At 42.2% G+C, this 23,602-nt stretch overlaps 3 protein-coding genes across 3 annotated transcripts; all 3 read right to left on the minus strand.

The window, feature by feature from the left end:
- Nucleotides 1–1,687: 1,687 nt before the first annotated feature.
- LOC306826789 (tripartite motif-containing protein 16-like) lies at nucleotides 1,688–4,695 on the minus strand (the record flags this gene model as incomplete). Its single annotated transcript, XM_079348325.1, is given in 3 exon segments — nucleotides 1,688–3,436; nucleotides 4,562–4,665; nucleotides 4,668–4,695. Coding segments are annotated over 3 exon segments (1,677 nt in total). The 3' UTR covers nucleotides 1,688–1,891.
- Nucleotides 4,696–11,063: 6,368 nt separating this feature from the next.
- LOC306826287 (E3 ubiquitin/ISG15 ligase TRIM25-like) lies at nucleotides 11,064–17,473 on the minus strand (the record flags this gene model as incomplete). Its single annotated transcript, XM_079347487.1, has 2 exons — nucleotides 11,064–12,785; nucleotides 15,968–17,473. 2 exons carry the CDS (start codon nucleotides 17,471–17,473, stop codon nucleotides 11,064–11,066), a joined length of 3,228 nt encoding a protein of 1,075 aa, XP_079203613.1.
- A 3,858-nt stretch (nucleotides 17,474–21,331) lies between these two features.
- Nucleotides 21,332–23,020, minus strand: LOC306826783 (tripartite motif-containing protein 16-like; the record flags this gene model as incomplete). The annotated part of the gene is made up of 1 exon (XM_079348319.1): nucleotides 21,332–23,020. One exon carries the CDS (start codon nucleotides 23,018–23,020, stop codon nucleotides 21,332–21,334), a length of 1,689 nt encoding a protein of 562 aa, XP_079204445.1.
- Nucleotides 23,021–23,602: the final 582 nt, after the last annotated feature.

Here is a 23,602-nt window from a genome sequence, read left to right on the forward strand (position 1 = left end):
CTTGCAAAATCCCCACATTGTGGTGCCCCGTGTGAGGCCTTAATAAACCAGCTTTTGTTGCATTATTTATACACAGTAATGCAAATTTGTGATCCTTACAGAGGTTCTTCTGAAGAAAATTCTCTTTTCTTTGGGACATTGTGTGTAACGAGCGGTGTATTCAATTTTTTCCTTCTTTTTCAATTGCTTTTTGTTGTTGTTTAAGCAGAGCAGACATCAAGTTGTGTGTTAGTTGTGTTTTTGCGTGTGGATAAGTGAGTAGTTTAATTTTTGTCTGCACTTTGTTGTTTGAGACAACAAGTAGCTATTTAGCGAGTTGAGAGTGTAACCTCACAATTGATGCATAGCGAGTTGCCTGAGAGAAGTGACCTCTCCCAATCCTGAGAGGACTTTAGGTGTGAATGATCGTGCCTAGCTTTCAGGACAGACTGCAGTGATCCAGTTGGAAAATTTAGATCAGACCCTCCTCTTGTTGATTTAGCTTGGTTTAGCTTTGTGGCATTGCTAACAACAATCCACTGAGGTTTCCATTTATCATGTAAAATGTGTACCAAGACCCCTTTCACCCATCCATCTACATGCAATCAGAGGTCAAATCTGCTCATATTCTGTATAATTTGTTCTAGTGGTGATTATTCAATATTAAAATATGATTGCTGTAACCCTGTAAGTAAAACAAAGAAACAAACAGATCAGACCCGAACCTCCAGGGGGCGGAGCTCCACTGAACCACAGAGAGAGAGCATGAGACGAGACTCTGTAGCAGTCACCATACACGCACACCTTTCATGATGAATGCTGTGGTTTACATTGATTTTAGAACAGCTGAGGGGGTTTAACACTTCTTTATCAAAAATGTGCTCATCGTAAAGTAGTTTTCGTTTTGTCACAAAAAAGGACTCTTTCATTAATGTTCATTTAGTTGTAGTCACAACCATCCTACTTTTAAAATCACATTGTCTTCACAGTATGAAGTTTGAACTTTTAATAATCAGTGTAAATACTATTCTTCTCACTTTGTAAGACAACCTAAACATCCTGATGTAAACCAAAACATGGATTCAAAGTTCAGTGACGGACACTCTTCAGCTCTGAACATCAACACATGAACAAAGTGAGTTTGACTCTACTTCAGCTTCTTACGACACCCTGCAATGAAGACAAGAAGAAAACATTTTGTTCATGTGTGTTTATTCAGGTTGTCAAACTTCAGTTTGTTCACACATCAAATCAGTAAAGTGTGTTCAATGTCTCTCCTTCAATCATCTCATGAACACATTCACTTCATCCACACAATCACTTTGTTTGATCAGAATCTCTGCTCACAGAAAACCAGGATTTATCTGCTTATTGATTTAATCAGGAGGATTACATTTTTAAAACACCTCAGAGGACATTTTTACATCACTTTGAATATGAACAACATTTATTCTGACTAACTCGTTTCTTTAAGTGTGATTTTATAGATTTTCTACAAATGTACAAAGTGGTGAGAAGAGAAAATCAGCATTAAAGAAAAGTTTGCTGCTCTCTCTCTCTCTCTTCAGACTCTGAATCAGAACAGAAACAACAGCATATAAATGTATGAATACAAATAATCAAACATGGAGAGCAGAGAGAAGTTGATGTTTTCACACAGAGAAATGTCAGTTCAGGTGAACAAAAGTCATGGTGAGCAGTGAAAGAGTCCACGGCTAAACAGACACAGGAAGGAGCGTCACTTAAAGACACTCAAACATTTACAGAACAGACGAGAAGAGGTCAAAGTACCGCCCATAAAGTTTGATTGACAGGTGACGACCATCACATCTCAGCAACGAGCAAGAATAAAAATCAAGTTGAAGATTTGAAACACAGCAAGTTAAACATCTGTCTCCTTCATGACTTCTGTCTATTTCAGTTTACACAACTCAGCAGAGGCTCCAACATTATAAAACCTGAGTCCAGCATGTAGAGGCTGACTGAATGTGGTCTGGACTCTGTGGAGGAGAGTAATGGTTTCAGAGATGTTGTAGAAGGACAGAATACCTGCTGTGTGATCCAGGTACACTCCTACTCTGGAGGACCGAGGACCTGAGACAGGAGTCTGGACATTGTTGTAGCAAAAGTTACGACTGTACCAATCTAACTCCCAAGATTTGTCATTACGTCCAAACACACATTCATCTGTCCTCCCTGCTCTCCTGATATTCTTGTATGTGACTGCTACATTAACTCCTCCTCTCCACTCCACCTCCCAGTAACAACGTCCAGTCAGACTCTCTTTACTCAGGACCTGACACCAATCAGTGAATCTGTCTGGGTGACTAGAATAAGACTGTTCTTCTCTCATTACTGTTACTTTTCTGTTCCCATCAGATAATAACAGCAGTGTGTGTGCTGTGTTTGGATCCAGTGTGATGTCACATGAATATTTTAAGAACCCAGCTCTGGTCTTGGGCTCTGGTTCTGGTTCTGGTTCTGGTTCTGACAGTAAAACATCCACTTCAGTCAGTGTCTGTGAGATGTTTGTCCATTTGTCTGTCAGGACGTCCTGTAGTTTATCTCTGACTTCTGACACAGCTGCTGTCACGTCCTCAAAGTACCTCAGAGGACGGATCTTGATGCTGGATGAGTGTGTAGATTCACTGAGTGCTGACACTGAGGGGTAGTCCTGTAGAAACTGGGTGTGATCTTGTGTGTGTGAGAGCTTCTCCAGTTCAGCGTCTTTCCTCTTCAGCTCAGTGATCTCCTGCTCCAGCTTCTCCTGACGCTCTCTGACTCGACTCACTTCAGTTTGCTGCTGGGATCTGACCTGCTGCTTCACATCAGAGCGTCTTTTCTCCATGAGACGGATCAGCTCAGTGAACATCTTCTCACTGTTCCCCACTGTTTTATCAGCAGAGCCATTGATAGAATCCACCTCCTGTTGGAGCAGCTTCACATCTTTCTCTCCGTCCTGGATTCTCTGCTGGATGTTTAGTCGACTCACCTCGAGCTCTCTCTGCTTCTCGCTCCTTTCTGCTGCAGCTGAGACTGTGTCGTGACCTTTGTGTTCGTCCACAGAGCAGAGATAACAGATAGACTGCTGATGAGTGCGACAGAACATCTTCATCACCTCATCATGACGAGAGCAGACGTTCTCCTGGAGCTTCTTGGAGGGCTCCACCAGCTTGTGTTTCTTAAATGAAGGTACTTGAAAATGAGGCTGGAGGTGATTCTCACAGTAAGAGGCCAGACACTGCAGACAGGACTTACAGGCTTTCAGTTTCCTCCCGGTGCAGACATCACAGGCCACATCTTCAGGTCCAGCATAGCAGTGATCAGCAGGAGCAGCTTGGAGTCCAGTCTTCTTCAGCTCCTCCACTAAATCTGCTAACATGGTGTTTTTCCTCAGGACAGGCCTCGGTGTGAAGTCCTCTCTGCACTGAGGGCAGCTGTAGATGCTCTTCTCATCCTGTGTATCCCAGTGGTTTTTAATACACTTCATGCAGTAGCTGTGTCCACAGGGAATAGTCACCGGATCCTTCAGTAGATCCAGACAGATGGGACATCTGATTTTGTCTTGGTTCAGTTGGTTTCCTCTCTGAGCCATTTTTCCCTTCAGTGATGATGATGGTCAAACAGTTCCTCTTTCTCTGGATAGAAACACAGTCAGAGCTCTGATGGACAACAACCGTCTGCTCTTGTTGACTTGCTGCAGTGAATGAGGTTTTTCAGTTCCAGTAATTCACAGTTTAAAGTTCACACCCATCCTCATACCTGCAGGTCTGTGACGGGGAGGGAGGAGATAAATATTTAAATGGGGTGAAGTTCAGGTTTGACTGCGTTCCACAAAGAGCAGCTTTTTAAAGAGACAGTGTGACTCATAAACAACAAACAGTAATAATAGTTGGACTTGAGAGAGGACACTGTTTCATTTCTTAAGACAAAAGATAGTTATATAAATGTTTATTCAACACGGTGTGAAAAAAGACAACAGATAAATACATAAATGGAGGGTTTCCACGACAGCTTTCACATAAGTGGGCGGAGTTTGCAGCATTTGACCAATCACAGACATTGAGTGGGCTTCTAACAGCAGAGTTGTATTCTTACCAACTCAGAGAAAACCTAAATATTTACAAATGATAAAAGTTGAACATGTTCTACTGGTTTAAAAAACATTGCATCTGGAGACAGCTCAGGTTCCTGGACACTATAGCTGATACCACCCTCAGGCCTGACGTGGTCCTGATAGCTGAGGAGTCTCAGCAAGTGGTTTGATAACAGGCCCCTCTGCTCTGGAATCATCCACCAGTCAGGGTCCGGGAGGGAAAAACACTCAGCATCAAAAACACTTTATTAACCCCAGGGGGAAATGTGGTTGCGACAGTCGCTCTGAAAGACAGAGGAAGACTAAGACCCTCACTAGAATCTGCTCCATTTAACTTTTCATGGGAATGGTCACCACATGCAGTGTTTCAGGCCCTCGCCCTTCATCAGACATGAACAAGGTAGAAGACTAGTGTCCTCAAAGACAAATCCCCTGAGGTCACCTGACAGGACATGTGGTTGACATATATAAATCTTCTCATCCCCTTTTATCCCAATGACTTGTAATACTGTTCATGCAGTAGCTGTGTCCACAGGGAACAGTCACTGTATCCTTCAGGAGATCCAGACAGATCGAACAAGAAAGGGATGGTGGCTCAGCTGAACTCCTTTCTGCACCATTCTCTTCTCTGTAACAACGACTGTCTGAGTCTCAACATTTAGATCTGAAGAGGAGGGAACCAGGAAATACAGAGTCAGAGTTGGGCTGACTGTGTTTGAGAGCAGGAAGAAGAGGGAGGGGTGAACAAGCTCTGATCCATTCCATGAAGTGGAGCGGTGTGAGACAGAATACGTCTCTTTTAAACTTAACTTCTCAGGATTCTGCTGTCCACTTGATGACAAGGTGTGTATCCTCGACAGGGACGATTGTTGGTGTAAAGGGGTTCAAATATGCCATCAATGTTGAGGTTGAAAAAAAAAACCTATCCCAACAAAAGTGGAGGTCTAAGACACCATGTATCACCAAACAACAACGCTGTTTTAAATCATCTCTCAAAACAACTCAAGCACAATTCCCATCTTGGAATATGTGGTCCACCCTTTCATTTTCTGAGATATACTGAGGGCTTGCATTAATTGACATAGCACACAGCAGCTTAATGAAGCTGCCGTTTGTACGTGTGAAATTGCAATAAGCCAAATGCTGATGAATAATCTTAAATGCACATCAAAGTCCAAGAATACACTTCACTACTTTAGAGTTGTTTTTACAGGCCAAATATATGAACAGAGGGAAGAGGTGCATTTACTGTCATCGTGGTTTTTAAAAAAAAAAATTAACATTCGGTCAACCTAAAGGTGAGATACTGAAAACGTGCCCAGAGCTACCTGTTGGAGACCCCTGGTCTAAATGTACTATGGGAGGTGGAGCCTTCATCTATTGGGCCCCTCTCCTTTGGAGTCATTTACTAGTCAGTGTCTGGGGGACAGATATCCAGTGTACTTTTAATAGAAGGCTTGAAACATTCCTTTTTTCATAAAGCTGATAGTTAGGGCATGCACAGGTAAGGACCAGCTCCTTAGTTATGCTGCTGTAGACTCAGACTGCTGTCAGGGGAACTGGCACCTTGAGCTGTTGTCTCTCTGGGCATTCACATCACTGCATGTCACTGTGTGTAAAACTTCACGTACCATGTGAGTTTCATGAGCTTACTCGTGTCTTTGCAGGTTACACGTCATCGATCACAGGGACGGCCTGCTGGTATGAACACTTCCCCCTCCTGACTCCAACTCCTACAGCTGTATCAGCCTTCCATCCATTATCATGAATATAAAACTCGATGATGAACAGAACCGGTCCTCCTTGTTTCATCATCTTTACAGTTGTTAATAATGGACTGATCAGTTTATTTTCACTCTGAGCTGTTACTGATCATACTACACATACTTTTCACATTATTACTGACAGTGTGGCTTTAAATCTGTCTTCTTCATTGTTGTTTTTGTTTCTCTGTTTATCTCACAAATAGACAAATAAAAAGTGACCGCTCCTAAAGAGAAGAATGGACTCGTCCAATGATGTTTACACTTGATTTCCCATGATTCATTTAGGCCCACACTGAAGTCAGGTTCAAAAGTGGAGTCGTTTGTTACATCCAGGGTTAGCAGGATGAAGGCGCCCTCTGGTGGTGAGCTTCAGTAGTTGTTTTTTTTCTGATTTGTTGTCAGCTTCAGACAGCATCAATAAAGAGAGATTTAAATATCTGTTAAAACACATTATGTCTGTTTGTTCACACGAGTCACAACAAGCTGTCACTCTGATGCTGCATTCAGGTCACAATAAATGTTGGAAAGAAAAGCTCTGCTCATTCCTCAGAGACAAAGCTGTTTCAGTGTTTTGTCCCCGGTCTGGAGGAACCAGAACACAACACGATGAGTGACCCCGACTCTTCACAATCCCCAAGAAAGACAACAACACAAGTCAGATTCAGATTTAGAGCAGCAGTTTAATCATCTTCAGAGGTGAGAAAATGAACAAAACAACAAACAACCTTTTTTAAATATCTCAGAGGACATTTTACATCACTTTGAATATGAACAACATTTATTCTGACTAACTCGTTTTCTTTAAGTGTGATTTTATAGATTTTCTACAAATGTTCAAAGTGGTGAGAAGAGAAAATCAGCATTAAAGAAAAGTTTGCTGCTCTCTCTCTCTCTCTCTTTAGACTCTGAATCATAACAGAAACAACAGCATATAAATGTATGAATACAAATAATCAAACATGGAGAGCAGAGAGAAGTTGATGTTTTCACACAGAGAAATGTCAGTTCAGGTGAACAAAAGTCATGGTCAGCAGTGAAAGAGTCCACGGCTAAACAGACACAGGAAGGAGCGTCACTTAAAGACACTCAAACATTTACAGAACAGACGAGAAGAGGTCAAAGTACCGCCCATTAAGTTTGATTGACAGGTGACAACCACCAGATCTCAGCAACGAGAATGAATAAAAATCAAGGTGAAGATTTGAAACACAGCAAGTTAAACATCTGTCTCCTTAATGACTTCTGTCTACTTCAGTTTACACAACTAAGCATAGTCTCCATCATAACATAGCCTGAGTCCAGCATGTAGAGGCTGAGTGAATGTGGTCTGGACTCTGTGGAGGAGAGTCATGGTTTCAGAGATGCTGTAGAAGGACAGAATACCTGCTCTGTGATCCAGGAACACTCCTACTCTGGAGGACCGAGGACCTGAGACACGAGTTCAACAGTTCCTCTTTCTCTGGATAGAAACACAGTCAGAGCGCTGATGGACAACAACCGTCTGCTCTTGTTGAGTTACTGCAGTGAATGAGCTTTTTCAGTTCCAGTAATTCAAAGTTTATAGTTCACACCCATCCTCATACCTGCAGGTCTGTGACGGGGAGGGAGGAGAGAAATATTTAAATGGGGTGAAGTTCAGGTTTGACTGCGTTCCACAAAGAGCAGCTATTGAAAGAGACAGGGTGTGACTCATAAACAACAAACAGTGGACGGGACTTGAGTGAGGACACTGTTTCATTTATTAAGACAAAAGATATTTATAAAAACATTTACACAACACGGTGTGAAAAAAGAAAACAGATAAATACATAAATGGAGGGTTTCGACGACAGCTTTCACATAAATGAACGGAGTTTGCAGCATTTGACCAATCACAGACATTGATTGGGCTTCTAACAGCAGAGTGGTATTCTTACCAACTCAGAGAAAACTTACATATTTACAAATGACAAAAGTTGAACCTGTTCTACTGGTTTAAGAAACAATGCATCTGGAGACAGCTGAGGTTACTGGACATTATACCTGATACCAGCCTCAGGCCTGACGTGGTCCTGATATCTGAGGAGCCTCAGCAAATGGTTTGATTTCAGGCTCCTCTGCTCTGGAATCATCCACCAGTCAGGGTCCGGAAGGGAAAAACACACTTTATGAATCCCAGGGGGAAATCTGGTTGTTACAGTCGCTGTTAAAGACAGAGGACGACTAAGTCCCTCACCACAATCTGCTCCATTTAACTTTTCATGGGAATGATCACCACATGTAACATTTCAGGCCCTCGCCCTTCATCAGACATGAACAAGTGAGGAGACACGCTTCCACAAAGACAAAACCCCTGAGGTCACCTGACAGTTCATGTAATTAACATACAGAAATCTTCTCATCCCCTTTTATCCCAGTGGCTTTTAATACAGTTCATGCAGTAGCTGTGTCCACAGGGAACAGTCACAGACAGATCGAACGAGAAAGGGTTTCCTGGCCCAGCTGAACTCCTTTCTGCACCATTTATCTTCTCTGCAACAACGACTGTCTGAGTCTCAACCTGTAGATCTGAAGGGGAGGGAACCAGGAAATACAGAGTGCTTGAGAGCAGGATGAAGAGGGAGGGGTGAACAAGCTCTGACACAGAGCGAGAGCTACTGAGGGCTTGCATTAATTGACATCGCACACATCAGCTTAATGAAGCTACCGTTTTTACATGTCTTAAACTGCAATAAGCCAAATGCTGATGAATAATCTTAAATTCACATCAAAGTCCAAGAATACACTTAACTACTTTAGAGTGGTTTTTACAGGCCAAATATATGAACAGTGGGAAGAGGTGAATTTACTGTCGTCAGATTTCTTTGTTAGTTTTTCAACAGTCGGTCAACCTAAAGGCGAGCTACTGAAAACCTGCCCAGAGCTACCTGTTGGAGACCCCTGATCTAAATGTACTATGGAAAGTGGAGCCTTCATCTATCAGGCCCCTCTCCTTTGGAGTCATCTACTAGTCAGTGTCTGGGAGACAGATATCTAGTGTACTTTTAATAGTAGGCTTGAAACATTCCTTTTTTCATAAAGCTGATAGTTTGGGCATGCACAGGTAAGGACCAGCTCCTTAGTTATGCTGCTGTAAACTCAGACTGCTGTCAGGGGAACTGGCACCTTGAGCTGTTGTCTCTCTGTGCTTTCACATCACTGCACGTCACTGTGTGTAAAACTTCACGTACCATGTCAGTTTCATGAGCTTACTCGTGTCTTTGCAGGTTACACGTCATCGATCGCAGGGACGGCCTGCTGGTATGAACACTTCCCCCTCCTGACTCCAACTCCTATAGCTGTATCAGCCTTCCATCCATTATCATGAATATAAACCTCTATGATGAACAGAACCGGTCCTCCTTGTTTCATCATCTTTACAGTTGTTAATATTGGACTGATCAGTTTATTTTCACTCTGAGCTGTTACTGATCATACTACACATACTTTTAACATTATTACTGACACTGTGGCTTTACATCTGTCTTCTTCATTGTTGTTGTTGTTCTGTTTATCTCACAAACAGACGCATCAAAATTGATTGACTCACACAATATTTGCACACGTTTCGATTAATCTTTTTATGTCTTCAATGTTAATCTATTATTTTAAAAGAGAAAAAAACACAAGTCAGAACAGAGCTTCAGCACTGTGATATATCATGCTGAGGAAAAAGGTGGAAATGTTTTCTTCACAGGTGTGAGGTCACGTCATGATAAATACTATGAAATTATGTTATTTAACTAAAAAGTGACACCTCCTATAGAGAAGAATGGACTCATCCAGGGGTGTTTTGACCTCATTTCCCATGATTCATTTACTCACACACTGAGGTCAGGTTCAAAAGTGGAGTCGTGCGCCCTCTGGTGGTGAGCTTCAGTAGTTTTTTTTTTTTTCCTGATTTGTTGTCAGCTTCAGACAGCATCAGTAAAGAGAGATTTAAATATCACTATACAGAGCACACTGAATCTCAATGCAATGGTTAGTGTAGGTCAATTCAAAAACATGATGACAAATTATTGTCCTCACGAGTGCAAATGTTATTAGTTCTCTGTTTTGCTGCTTATTATTCCTGTTTTATACTATTTGTATTTGTTTCGATTGTTTTGTTTTATCTTCTAACTGTACTCTCCACATCATTGTAAATGAGGAGCTGCCCTCAATGATTCCTGGAGAGTAAATAAAGGTAAATGAAATATTGTGCCGGCTTCAGATGAGACGAAGTGTTTTTGTACCTGTGACTCGTTTGTATACAAAATCCAAAAGTCCAGATATGTTTGTAGATTTATTCAACAAAAAAGGGAAAAACAGTATTTCTAAACAAAAGGTCCAAAAGATGACGATGATTACGATAACAATGACAGTCAACAGAAAAATATTTCAAACTCACTCCCGTCACCCCAAACACACAGGTAAAATTAAAGTAAGCCACGCCCACTGCTAATTACTGGAAACTATATCAAACCCATATAAGGAGCAAAATATAACAAATAATCAACAGAGGTGAAAACACACATTATGGCTCCGACACATCAAATCAGTAAAGTGTGTTCAATGTCTCTCCTTCAATCATTTCATGAACACATTCACTTCATCCACACAATCACTTTGTTTGATCAGAATCTCTGCTCACAGAAAACCAGGATTTATCTCCTTATTGATTTAATCAGGAGGATTACATTTTTAAAATACCTCAGAGGACATTTTTACATCACTTTGAATATGAACAACATTTATTCTGACTAACTCGTTTCTTTAAGTGGGATTTTATAGATTTTCTACAAATGTTCAAAGTGGTGAGAAGAGAAAATCAGCATTAAAGAAAAGTTTGCTGCTCTCTCTCTCTCTCTCTCTCTTCAGACTCTGAATCAGAACAGAAACAACAGCATATAAATGTATGAATACAAATAATCAAACATGGAGAGCAGAGAGAAGTTGATGTTTTCACACAGAGAAATGTCAGTTCAGGTGAACAAAAGTCATGGTGAGCAGTGAAAGAGTCCACGGCTAAACAGACACAGGAAGGAGCGTCACTTAAAGACACTCAAACATTTACAGAACAGACGAGAAGAGGTCAAAGTACCGCCCATAAAGTTTGATTGACAGGTGACGACCATCACATCTTAGCAACGAGCAAGAATAAAAATCAAGTTGAAGATTTGAAACACATCAAGTTAAACATCTGTCTCCTTAATGACTTCTGTCTACTTCAGTTTACACAACTCAGCAGAGGCTCCAACATCACAAACCCAGAGTCCAGCATGTAGAGGCTGAGTGAATGTGGTCTGGACTCTGTGGAGGAGAGTCATGGTTTCAGAGATGCTGTAGGAGGACAGAATACCTGCTCTGTGATCCAGGTACACTCCTACTCTGGACGACCGAGGACCTGAGACAGGAGTGCTGACTTTGTTGTAATAAAAGGTATAACTGTTGTTGTTACAAACTAACATCCAAGATTTGTCATTAAAGCCAAACGCACATTCAACTGAGCTCCCTGCTCTGCTGATATTCTTGCATGTGACTGCTACAGAAACTCCTCCTCTCCACTCCACCTCCCAGTAACAACGTCCAGTCAGACTCTCTTTACTCAGGACCTGAGGATAATAAGTGAATCTGTCTGGGTGACTAGAATAAGACTGATCTTCTCTCATCACTGTTACTTTCCTGTTCCCATCAGATAATAACAGACATGTGTTTGCTGTGTTTGGATCCAGTGTGATGTCACATGAATATCTTAAGAACTCAGCTCTGGTCTTGGGTTCTGGTTCTGGTCTTGGTTGTGACAGTAAAACATCCACTTGAGTCAGTGTCTGTGAGATGTTTGTCCATTTGTCTGTCAGGACGTCCTGTAGTTTATCTCTGACTTCTGACACAGCTGCTGTCACGTCCTCAAAGTACCTCAGAGGACGGATCTTGATGCTGGATGAGTGTGTAGATTCACTGAGTGCTGACACTGAGGGGTAGTCCTGTAGAAACTGGTTGTGATCTTGTGTGTGTGAGAGCTTCTCCAGTTCAGCGTCTTTCCTCTTCAGCTCAGTGATCTCCTGCTCCAGCTTCTCCTGACGCTCTCTGACTCGACTCACTTCAGTTTGCTGCTGGGATCTGACCTGCTGCTTCACATCAGAGCGTCTTTTCTCCATGAGACGGATCAGCTCAGTGAACATCTTCTCACTGTTCCCCACTGTTTTATCAGCAGAGCCATTGATAGCCTCCACCTCCTGTTGGAGCAGCTTCACATCTTTCTCTCCGACCTGGATTCTCTGCTGGATGTTTTGTCGACTCACCTCGAGCTCTCTCTGCTTCTCGCTCCTTTCTGCTGCAGCTGAGACTGTGTCGTGACCTTTGTGTTCGTCCACAGAGTAGAGATGACAGATAGACTGCTGATCAGTGCGACAGAACATCTTCATCACCTCATCATGACGAGAGCAGACGTTCTCCTGGAGCTTCTTGGAGGGCTCCACCAGCTTGTGTTTCTTAAAGGCAAGTAGTTCATAATGAGGCTGGAGGTGATTCTCACAGTAAGAGGCCAGACACTGCAGACAGGACTTACAGGCTTTCAGTTTCCTCCCGGTGCAGACATCACAGGCCACATCTTCAGGTCCAGCATAGCAGTGATCAGCAGGAGCAGCTTGGAGTCCAGTCTTCTTCAGCTCCTCCACTAAATCTGCTAACATGGTGCTTTTCCTCAGGACAGGCCTCGGTGTGAAGTCCTGTCTGCACTGAGGGCAGCTGTAGACTCTCTTCTCATTCTGTGTATCCCAGTGGTTTTTAATACACTTCATACAGTAACTGTGTCCACAGGGAATAGTCACCGGATCCTTCAGTAGATCCAGACAGATGGAACAAGAGAAAGCCTCCCGGTCTAGCTGAACTCCTTTCTGCGCCATTTCTCCTCTCTGTAACAACGACTGTCTGAGTTTCACTTCCTGAGAAATCAAACTAGTTTAACCTCTGATCTACACAGCATGTGTTTGTTCAGTGACTGTGCAGCTCTTGTTGGTTACACCCATCCTCAACTTGTAGATATGAAGGGGAGGGAACCAGGAAATACAGAGTCAGAGTGGAGCTGGCTGTGTTTGAGAGCAGGAAGAAGAGGGAGGGGTGAACAAGCTCTGATTGGTTCCAGGACGAGGAGCGGTGTGTGTGTGTGTGTGTGTGTGTGTGTGTGAGAGAGAGAGAGAGAGAGAGAGAGAGAGAGAGAGAGAGAGAGAGAGAGAGAGAGAGAGAGAGACTTGTTTACAACAGAGAACATTTCTCTTTTAAAAACACTTCTCATCTCAGATTGTAGAAGATGAACTCTTGTTTGAATCAGAGAGTTTGGAGAAGGTTTTCTTGTTTCTGAAATCAGCTCTTCTTCAGTCCTTAAAGTTCAGTCTGTTTCAATGAGGATCATTTTAATACAGCCCTGTAATTCTTTTTTAACATCATTTAGAGTAACAACACTTCAACAAATTCAACATGTGAGCTCATTTTAACAGCTCTGAATCCCAACAGGACCTGAATGCACCACATGAGCAGCCTCTGCAGCTAACTTGTAGACTGTGATGACTGAATGACTCTGTAAAAATATGACACTTTATTACAAGCTCATTTAGTTTATTGACAATTATCCCACTATCAAACTCAGAGCGAAGGATTCTGGGAGGTGAAGTTTTTTTTTCTTCTTTCTCGAGAGTGAAAGGAGTTGATCTAAAAAGGTTCTTCTTGTAGCCATGTTGGAGTCATTTTCCGCTACATATTTCTTCTCATCACTTAACATAGTTTGTTTTTTTTAAATGTAAAAGGTTAAGTGATGATTAAACTGAGAAAAGAACAACAACAAACAAGCTAAAAAAAAACAACAACATAAAAACAGGGAATCCTACAAATCTTGGACAAAAAAACATCCTGTCCTGTGCAATGCCATTGTGTAGAGGTTTCTCCATCATTAAATATCTGTTGTGCGTTTATCATTGCACTGGATGAAGGCTAAACAACATGAATTTAATTAACACATGGCACAGCATATGAGATCCAGCCCTTCAGATCAGGATTCTGCTGTCCACGTGATGACAAGGTGTGTGTCCTCGACAGGGACGACTGTTGGTTTGAAAGAGGTTTTAAAAAGCCATCAATGTTGAGTTTGAAAAAAACATACCTGTAACATTATTACTGACAGTGTGGCTTTAAATCTGTCTTCTTCATTGCTGTTGTTGTTTCTCTGTTTATCTCACAAACAGACGCATCAAAATTGATTGACTCACATAATATTTGCACACGTTTCAATTAATCTTTTTATGTCTTCAATGTTAATCGAAAATTTTAAAAGAAAAAAAAAAGTCAGCACAGAGCTTCAGCACTGTGATATATCATACTGAGGTAAAATGTGGACATGTTATCTTCACTGGTGTGAGGTCACATCATGATAAATACTATGAAATTATTTTATTTAACTAAAAAGTGACACCTCCTATAGAGAAGAATGGACTCATCCAGGGGTGTTTTGACCTCATTTCCCATGATTCATTTACTCACACACTGAGGTCAGGTTCAAAAGTGGAGTCGTGTGTTACGTCCCTGGTTAGCAGGATGAAGGCGCCCTCTGGTGGTGAGCTTCAGTAGTTGTTTTTTTTTCCTGATTTGTTGTCAGCTTCAGACAGCATCAGTAAAGAGAGATTTAAATATCACTGTACAAAGCACACTGAATCTCAATGCAATGGTTAGTGTAGGTCAATTCAAAAACATGATGACAAATTATTGTCCCCACGAGTGCAAATGTTATTGTCTGTTTTGCTGCTTATTATTCCTGTTTTATACTATTTGTATTTGTTTCGATTGTTTTGTTTTATCTTCTAACTGTACTCTCCACATCATTGTAAATGAGGACCTGCCCTCAATGATTCCTGGAGGATAAATAAAGGTAAATGAAATATTGTGCCGGCTTCAGATGAGACGAAGTGTTTTTTTACCTGTGACTCGTTTGTATACAAAATCCAAAAGTCCAGATATGTTTGTAGATATATTCAACAAAAAAGGGAAAAACAGTATTTCTAAACAAAAGGTCCAAAAGATGACGATGATTACGATAACAATGACAGTCAACAGAAAAATATTTCAAACTCACTCCCGTCACCCCAAACACACAGGTAAAATTAAAGTAAGCCACGCCCACTGCTAATTACTGGAAACTATATCAAACCCATATAAGGAGCAAAATATAACAAATAATCAACAGAGGTGAAAACACACATTATGGCTCCGACACATCAAATCAGTAAAGTGTGTTCAATGTCTCTCCTTCAATCATTTCATGAACACATTCACTTCATCCACACAATCACTTTGTTTGATCAGAATCTCTGCTCACAGAAAACCAGGATTTATCTCCTTATTGATTTAATCAGGAGGATTACATTTTTAAAACACCTCAGAGGACATTTTTACATCACTTTGAATATGAACAACATTTATTCTGACTAACTCGTTTCTTTAAGTGGGATTTTATAGATTTTCTACAAATGTTCAAAGTGGTGAGAAGAGAAAATCAGCATTAAAGAAAAGTTTGCTGCTCTCTCTCTCTCTCTCTCTCTCTTCAGACTCTGAATCAGAACAGAAACAACAGCATATAAATGTATGAATACAAATAATCAAACATGGAGAGCAGAGAGAAGTTGATGTTTTCACACAGAGAAATGTCAGTTCAGGTGAACAAAAGTCATGGTGAGCAGTGAAAGAGTCCACGGCTAAACAGACACAGGAAGGAGCGTCACTTAAAGACACTCAAACATTTACAGAACAGACGAGAAGAGGTCAAAGTACCGCCCATAAAGTTTGATTGACAGGTGACGACCATCACATCTCAGCAACGAGCAAGAATAAAAATCAAGTTGAAGATTTGAAACACAGCAAGTTAAACATCTGTCTCCTTCATGACTTCTGTCTATTTCATTTTACACAACTCAGCAGAGGCTCCATAACCATAAAACCTGAGTCCAGCATGTAGAGGCTGAGTGAATGTGGTCTGGACTCTGTGGAGGAGAGTCATGGTTTTAGAGATGTTGTAGAAGGACAGAATACCTGCTCTGGGATCCAGGTACACTCCTACTCTGGAAGACCGAGGACCTGAGACAGGAGTGCAGACATTGTTATACCAAAAGTTATAACTGTTGTTGTCACAATCTAACATCCAAGATTTGTCATTATATCCAAACCCACATTCATCTGACCTCCCTGCTCTGCTGATATTCTTGTATGTGACTGCTACATAAACTCCTCCTCTCCACTCCACCTCCCAGTAACAACGTCCAGTCAGACTCTCTTTACTCAGGACCTGAGGCCAGTAAGTGAATCTGTCTGGGTGACTAGAATAAGACTGATATTTTCTTGTGGCTGTTACTTTTCTGTTCCCATCAGATAATAACAGCTGTGTTTGCGCCGTGTTTGGATCCAGTGTGATGTCAGATGAATATTTTAAGAACTCAGCTCTGGTTTTGGGCTCTGGTTCTGGTTCTGGTTCTGGTTCTGGTTCTGACAGTAACACATCCACTTCAGTCAGTGTCTGTGAGATGTTTTTCCATTTGTCTGTCAGGACGTCCTGTAGTTTATCTCTGACTTCTAACACAGTTGCTGTCACGTCCTCAAAGTACCTCAGAGGACGGATCTTGATGCTGGATGAGTGTGTAGATTCACTGAGTGCTGACACTGAGGGGTAGTCCTGTAGAAACTGGTTGTGATCTTGTGTGTGAGAGAGCTTCTCCAGTTCAGCGTCTTTCCTCTTCAGCTCAGTGATCTCCTGCTCCAGCTTCTCCTGACGCTCTCTGACTCGACTCACTTCAGTTTGCTGCTGGGATCTGACCTGCTGCTTCACATCAGAGCGTTTTTTCTCCATGAGACGGATCAGCTCAGTGAACATCTTCTCACTGTTCCTCACTGTTTTATCAGCAGAGTCATTGATAGCCTCCACCTCCTGTTGGAGCAGCTTCACATCTTTCTCTCCGTCCTGGATTCTCTGCTGGATGTTTTGTCGACTCACCTCGAGCTCTCTCTGCTTCTCGCTCCTTTCTGCTGCAGCTGAGACTGTGTCGTGACCTTTGTGTTCGTCCACAGAGCAGAGATAACAGATAGACTGCTGATCAGTGCGACAGAACATCTTCATCACCTCATTATGACGAGAGCAGACGTTCTCCTGGAGCTTCTTGGAGGGCTCCACCAGCTTGTGTTTCTTAAATGAAAGCGCTTTATAATGAGGCTGGAGGTGATTCTCACAGTAAGAGGCCAGACACTGCAGACAGGACTTACAGGCTTTCAGTTTCCTCCCGGTGCAGACATCACAGGCTACATCTTCAGGTCCAGCATAGCAGTGATCAGCAGGAGCAGCTTGGAGTCCAGTCTTCTTCAGCTCCTCCACTAAATCTGCTAACATGGTGTTTTTCCTCAGGACAGGCCTCGGTTTGAAGTCCTGTCTGCACTGAGGGCAGCTGTAGACTCTCCTCTCATCCTGTGTATCCCAGTGATTTTTAATACACTTCATGCAGTAACTGTGTCCACAGGGAATAGTCACCGGATCCTTCAGTAGATCCAGACAGATGGGACAACTGATTTTGTCACGGTCCAGTTGATTTCCTCTCTGAGCCATTTCTCCCTTCAGTGATGATGATGGTCAAACAGTTCCTCTTTCTCTGGATAGAAACACAATCAGAAAAAACTGTCTGCTCTTGTTGAGTTACTGCAGTGAATGAGGTTTTTCAGTTCCAGTAATTTACAGTGTATAGTTCACACCCATCCTCATACCTGCAGGTCTGTGACGGGGAGGGAGGAGAGAAATATTTTCATCGGTTCTCTGAGATCATTGACAGAAGGGCGGGTGTTCAGGTTTGACTGCGTTCCTCAAAGAGCAGCTTTTTACAGAGACAGGGTGTGACTCATAAATAACAAACAGTAATAATAGTTGGACTTGGACACTGTTTCATTAATTAAGAAAAAAGATAGTTATATAAATATTTATTCAACACGGTATAAAAAACCCCCCAGATAAATACAAAAATGGAGGGTTTCCACGACAGCTTTCACATAAATGGGCGGAGTTTGCAGCATTTGACCAATCACAGACATTGAGCGGGCTTCTAACAGCAGAGTGGTATTCTTACCAACTTCAGAAAGCCTAGATATTTACAAATTATAAGAGTTGAAAATGTTCTACTGGTTTAAAAAACAATGCATCTGGAGACAGCTCAGGTTACTGGACATTATAGCTGATACCACCCTCAGGCCTGACGTGATCCTGATATCTGAGGAGTCTCAGCAAGTGGTTTGATATCAGGCCCCTCTGCTCTGGAATCATCCACCAGTCAGGGTCTGGGAGGGAAAAACACTCAGAATCAGAAACACTTTATGAATCCCAGGGGGAAATCTGGTTGTTACAGTTTCTCTTAAAGACAGAGGACGACTAAGTCTGCACACCAGAATCTGCTCCATTTAACTTTTCATGGGAATCATCGCCACATGTGACATTTCAGGCCCTCGCCCTACATCAGACATGAACAAGTGAGGAGACACTCTTCCACATATACAAAACCCCTGAGGTCACCTGACAGTTCATGTGGTTGACATATATAACTCTTCTCGTCCCCTTTAATCCCAGTGGCTTTTAATATCGTTCATGCAGTAGCTGTGTCCACAGGGAACAGTCACCGTATCATTCAGTAGATGCAGACAGATCAAACAAGAAAGGGTTTCCTGTGGTAAAAAGGCCAGCTCAAGTTGGACTGTTCCAAACCTCCCCTCCAACAGTGGTAGGTTCCAGCTCCATAGTGTCCGTCAGTGTTTTGACGGAGAGAAACCGGAGAGCTTGAAGTTTAGTTGCAAGGATGACAACGGAGCAGAAAGGGTGCTACTTTGTTCTTTTTCACGTTTTGTGTGCGTCCACTGAATGTGAGTATATTTAAAAGTTACTCAATGCTAAATCATCGAAAGTTAAAGTTAGCCACTTGACGTTTGATGTTTATATGGATCTTTATGATCACGTGAGTTGACGTAGAGAGTTTTCAAGTTTGTAATGAGCCTCTGCTTATTTGATTGCTTCATTGAATTGTTTAGTGCACCTTTCCAACATTATTTGTTATGTTAAGCATGTTGTGTTGGAATATAATGTCATTTAGTTTCTTATACTGAAAGGAATTCATTAGCTTAACACTTTGTATATTTCTCTCGTTTATTTCCTTTTAGAAACCATACACATAAACATACACAGCCAAGAGATTTTACACATTCCTGTGTATGTACACCCTTTCACGATTTCTTATTAAACCATTATAACTGGAACCTGCGAGTCCTGCGTGATTCACACATTCACACGAGTGGTGGTTGGATTTTTTTCTGAACCCAAGTTTTAAGAGAAGCCCCAATCAGCTGATCTTTCCTTTATCCTGGCTCAGCTGATCTCCTTTCTGAGCCAATTCTCCTCTCTGCAACAACGACTGTCTGAGTCTCAACTTGTAGATCTGAATGGGATTGAACCAGGAAAGACAGAGTCAGAGTGGAGCTGGCTGTGTGTGAGAGCAGGAAGAAGAGGGAGGGGTTAACAAGCTCTGACACAGAGCCAGAGCTACTGATGGTTTGCATTAATTGACATCGCACACATCAGCTTAATGAAGCTACCGTTTTTACATGTCTTAAACTGCAATAAGCCAAATGCTGATGAATAATCTTAAATTCACATCAAAGTCCAAGAATACACTTCACTACTTTAGAGTGGTTTTTACAGGCCAAATATAAGAACAGTGGGAAGAGGTGCATTTACTGTCGTCTGATTTTTTTGTTCGTTTTTCAACAGTCGGTCAACCTAAAGGCGAGCTACTGAAAACCTGCCTAGAGCTACCTGTTGGAGACCTCTGGTCTAAATGTACTATGAGAGGTGGAGCCTTCATCTATCAGGCCCCTCTCCTTTGGAGTCATCTACTAGTCAGTGTCTGGGGGACAGATATCTAGTGTACTTTTAATAGAAGGCTTGAAACATTCCTTTTTTCATAAAGCTGATAGTTAGGGCATGCACAGGTAAGGACCAGCTCCTTAGTTATGCTGCTGTAAACTCAGACTGCTGTCAGGGGAACTGGCACCTTGAGCTGTTGTCTCTCTGGGCATTCACATTACTGCTTGTCACTGTGTGTAAAACTTCACGTACCATGTGAGTTTCATGAGCTTACTCGTGTCTTTGCAGGTTACACGTCATCGATCACAGGGACGGCCTGCTGGTATGAACACTTCCCCCTCCTGACTCCAACTCCTACAGCTGTATCAGCCTTCCATCCATTATCATGAATATAAAACTCTATGATGAACAGAACCGGTCCTCCTTGTTTCATCATCTTTACAGTTGTTAATATGGACTGATCAGTTTATTTTCACTCTGAGCTGTTACTGATCATACTACACATACTTTTCACATTATTACTGACACAGTGGCTTTAAATCTGTCTTCTTCATTGTTGTTGTTGTTTCTCTGTTTGTTAAAAAGTGACCGCTCCTAAAGAGAAGAATGGACTCGTCCAATGATGTTTACACTTGATTTCCCATGATTCATTTAGGCCCACACTGAAGTCAGGTTCAAACGTGGAGTCGTTTGTTACATCTCTAGTTAGCAGGATGAAGGCGCCCTCTGGTGGTGAGCTTCAGTAGTTGTTTTTTTTCTGATTTGTTGTCAGCTTCAGACAGCATCAATAAAGAGAGATTTAAATATCTGTTAAAACACATTATGTCTGTTTGTTCACACGATTCACAACAAGCTGTCACTCTGATGCTGCATTCAGGTCACAATAAATGTAGGAAAGAAAAGCTCTGCTCATTCCTCAGAGACAAAGCTGTTTCAGTGTTTTGTCCCCGGTCCAGAGAGGAACCAGAACACAACACGATGAGTGACCCCGACTCTTCACAATCCTCAAGAAAGACAACAACACAAGTCAGATTCAGATTTAGAGCAGCAGTTTAATCATCTTCAGAGGTGAGAAAATGGACAAAACAACAAACAACCTTTTTTAAAATACCTCAGAGGACATTTTACATCACTTTAAATATGAACAACATTTATTCTGACTAACTCGTTTCTTTAAGTGTGATTTTATAGATTTTCTACAAATGTTCAAAGTGGTGAGAAGACTCTGAATCATAACAGAAACAACAGCATATAAATGTATGAATACAAATAATCAAACATGGAGAGCAGAGAGAAGTTGATGTTTTCACACAGAGAAATGTCAGTTCAGGTGAACAAAAGTCATGGTGAGCGGTGAAAGAGTCCACGGCTAAACAGACACAGGAAGGAGCGTCACTTAAAGACACTCAAACATTTACAGAACAGACGAGAAGAGGTCAAAGTACCGCCCATTAAGTTTGATTGACAGGTGACGCCCATCACATCTCAGCAACGAGCAAGAATAAAAATCAAGTTGAAGATTTGAAACACAGCAAGTTAAACATCTGTCTCCTTCATGACTTCTGTCTATTTCAGTTTACACAACTCCGCAGAGTCTCCAACACAACTATAAACCCCGAGTCCAGCATGTAGAGGCTGAGTGAATGTGGTCTGGACTCTGTGGAGGAGAGTCATGGTTTTAGAGATGCTGTAGAAGGACAGAATACCTGCTCTGTGATCCAGGTACACTCCTACTCTGGAGGACCGAGGACCTGAGACAGGAGTGCTGACTTTGTTGTACCAAAAGTTATAACTGTTGTTGTCACAATCTAACCTCCAAGATTTGTCATTACGTCCAAACAAACATTCAAGTGAGTTCCCTGCTCTGCTGATATTCTTGTATGTGACTGCTACACAAACTCTTCCTCCTCTCCACTCCATCTCCAAGTAACAACGTCCAGTCAGACTCTCTTTACTCAGGACCTGCCAATAATCAGTGAATCTGTCTGGGTGACTAGAATAAGACTGATCTTCTCTCATTACTGTTACTTTTCTGTTCCATTCAGATAATAACAGCTGTGTGTGTGCTGTGTTTGGATCCAGTGTGATGTCACATGAGTATTGTAAGAACTCAGCTCTGGTCTTGGGCTCTGGTTCTGGTTCTGGTTCTGACAGTAAAACATCCACTTCAGTCAGTGTCTGTGAGATGTTTGTCCATTTCTCTGTCAGGACGTCCTGTAGTTTATCTCTGACTTCTGACACAGCTGCTGTCACGTCCTCAAAGTACCTCAGAGGACGGATCTTGATGCTGGATGAGTGTGTAGATTCACTGAGTGCTGACACTGAGGGGTAGTCCTGTAGAAACTGGTTGTGATCTTGTGTGTGTGAGAGCTTCTCCAGTTCAGCGTCTTTCCTCTTCAGCTCAGTGATCTCCTGCTCCAGCTTCTCCTGACGCTCTCTGACTCGACTCACTTCAGTTTGCTGCTGGGATCTGACTTGCTGCATCACATCAGAGCGTCTTTTCTCCATGAGACGGATCAGCTCAGTGAACATCTTCTCACTGTTCCCCACTGTTTTATCAGCAGAGTCATTGATAGCCTCCACCTCCTGTTGGAGCAGCTTCACATCTTTCTCTCCGTCCTGGATTCTCTGCTGGATGTTTTGTTGACTCACCTCGAGCTCTCTCTGCTTCTCGCTCCTTTCTACTGCAGCTGAGACTGTGTCATGACCTTTGTGTTCGTCCACAGAGCAGAGATAACAGATAGACTGCTGATCAGTGCGACAGAACATCTTCATCACCTCATCATGACGAGAGCAGACGTTCTCCAGGAGCTTCTTGGAGGGCTCCACCAGCTTGTGTTTTGAATAAGCAGGTGAATCATAATGAGGCTGAAGATGTTTCTCACAAAATGAGATCAAACAGAAGAGGCAGGACTTACAGGCTTTCAGTTTCCTCCCGGTGCAGACATCACAGGCCACATCTTCAGGTCCAGCATAGCAGAGATCAACAGGAGCAGCTTGGAGTCCAGTCTTCTTCAGCTCCTCCACTAAATCTACTAACATGGTGTTTTTCACCAGGACAGGCCTCGGTGTGAAGTCCTGTCTGCACTGAGGGCAGCTGTAGACTCTCTTCTCATCCTGTGTATCCCAGTGGTTTTTAATACACTTCATACAGTAACTGTGTCCACAGGGAATAGTCACCGGATCCTTCAGTAGATCCAGACAGATGGAACAAGAGAAAGCCTCCCGGTCTAGCTGAACTCCTTTCTGTGCCATTTCTCCTCTCGGTAACAACGACTGTCTGAGTTTCACTTCCTGAGAAATCAAACTAGTTTGACCTCTGATCTACACAGCATGTGTTTGTTCAGTGACTGTGCAGCTCTTGTTGGTTACACCCATCCTCAACTTGTAAATATGAAGGGGAGGGAACCAGGAAATACAGAGTCAGAGTGGAGCTGGCTGTGTTTGAGAGCAGGAAGAAGAGGGAGGGGTTAACAAGCTCTGATTGGTTCCAGGAAGAGGAGTGGTGAGAGAGAGAGAGAGAGAGAGAGAGAGAGAGAGAGAGAGAGAGAGAGAGTGTGTGTGTTTGTTTACAACAGAGAACATTTCTCTTGTAAAAACACTTCTCATCTCAGATTGGATGAGATGTTGTTGTTTGAATCGGAGAGTTTGGAGAAGGTTTTCAGTCCTTAAAGTTCAGTCTGTTTCAGTGAGGATCATTTTAATACAGCCCTGTAATTCTTTTTTAACATCATTTAGAGTAGCAGCACTTCAACAAATTCAACATGTGAGTTCATTTTAACAGCTCTGAATCCCCACAAGACCTGAATGCACCACATGATCAGGCTCTGCAGCTAA

The sequence above is a fragment of the Symphodus melops genome (genome assembly GCF_947650265.1).
Source record: "Symphodus melops genome assembly, chromosome: 7".
NCBI lineage: Eukaryota > Metazoa > Chordata > Actinopteri > Labriformes > Labridae > Symphodus > Symphodus melops.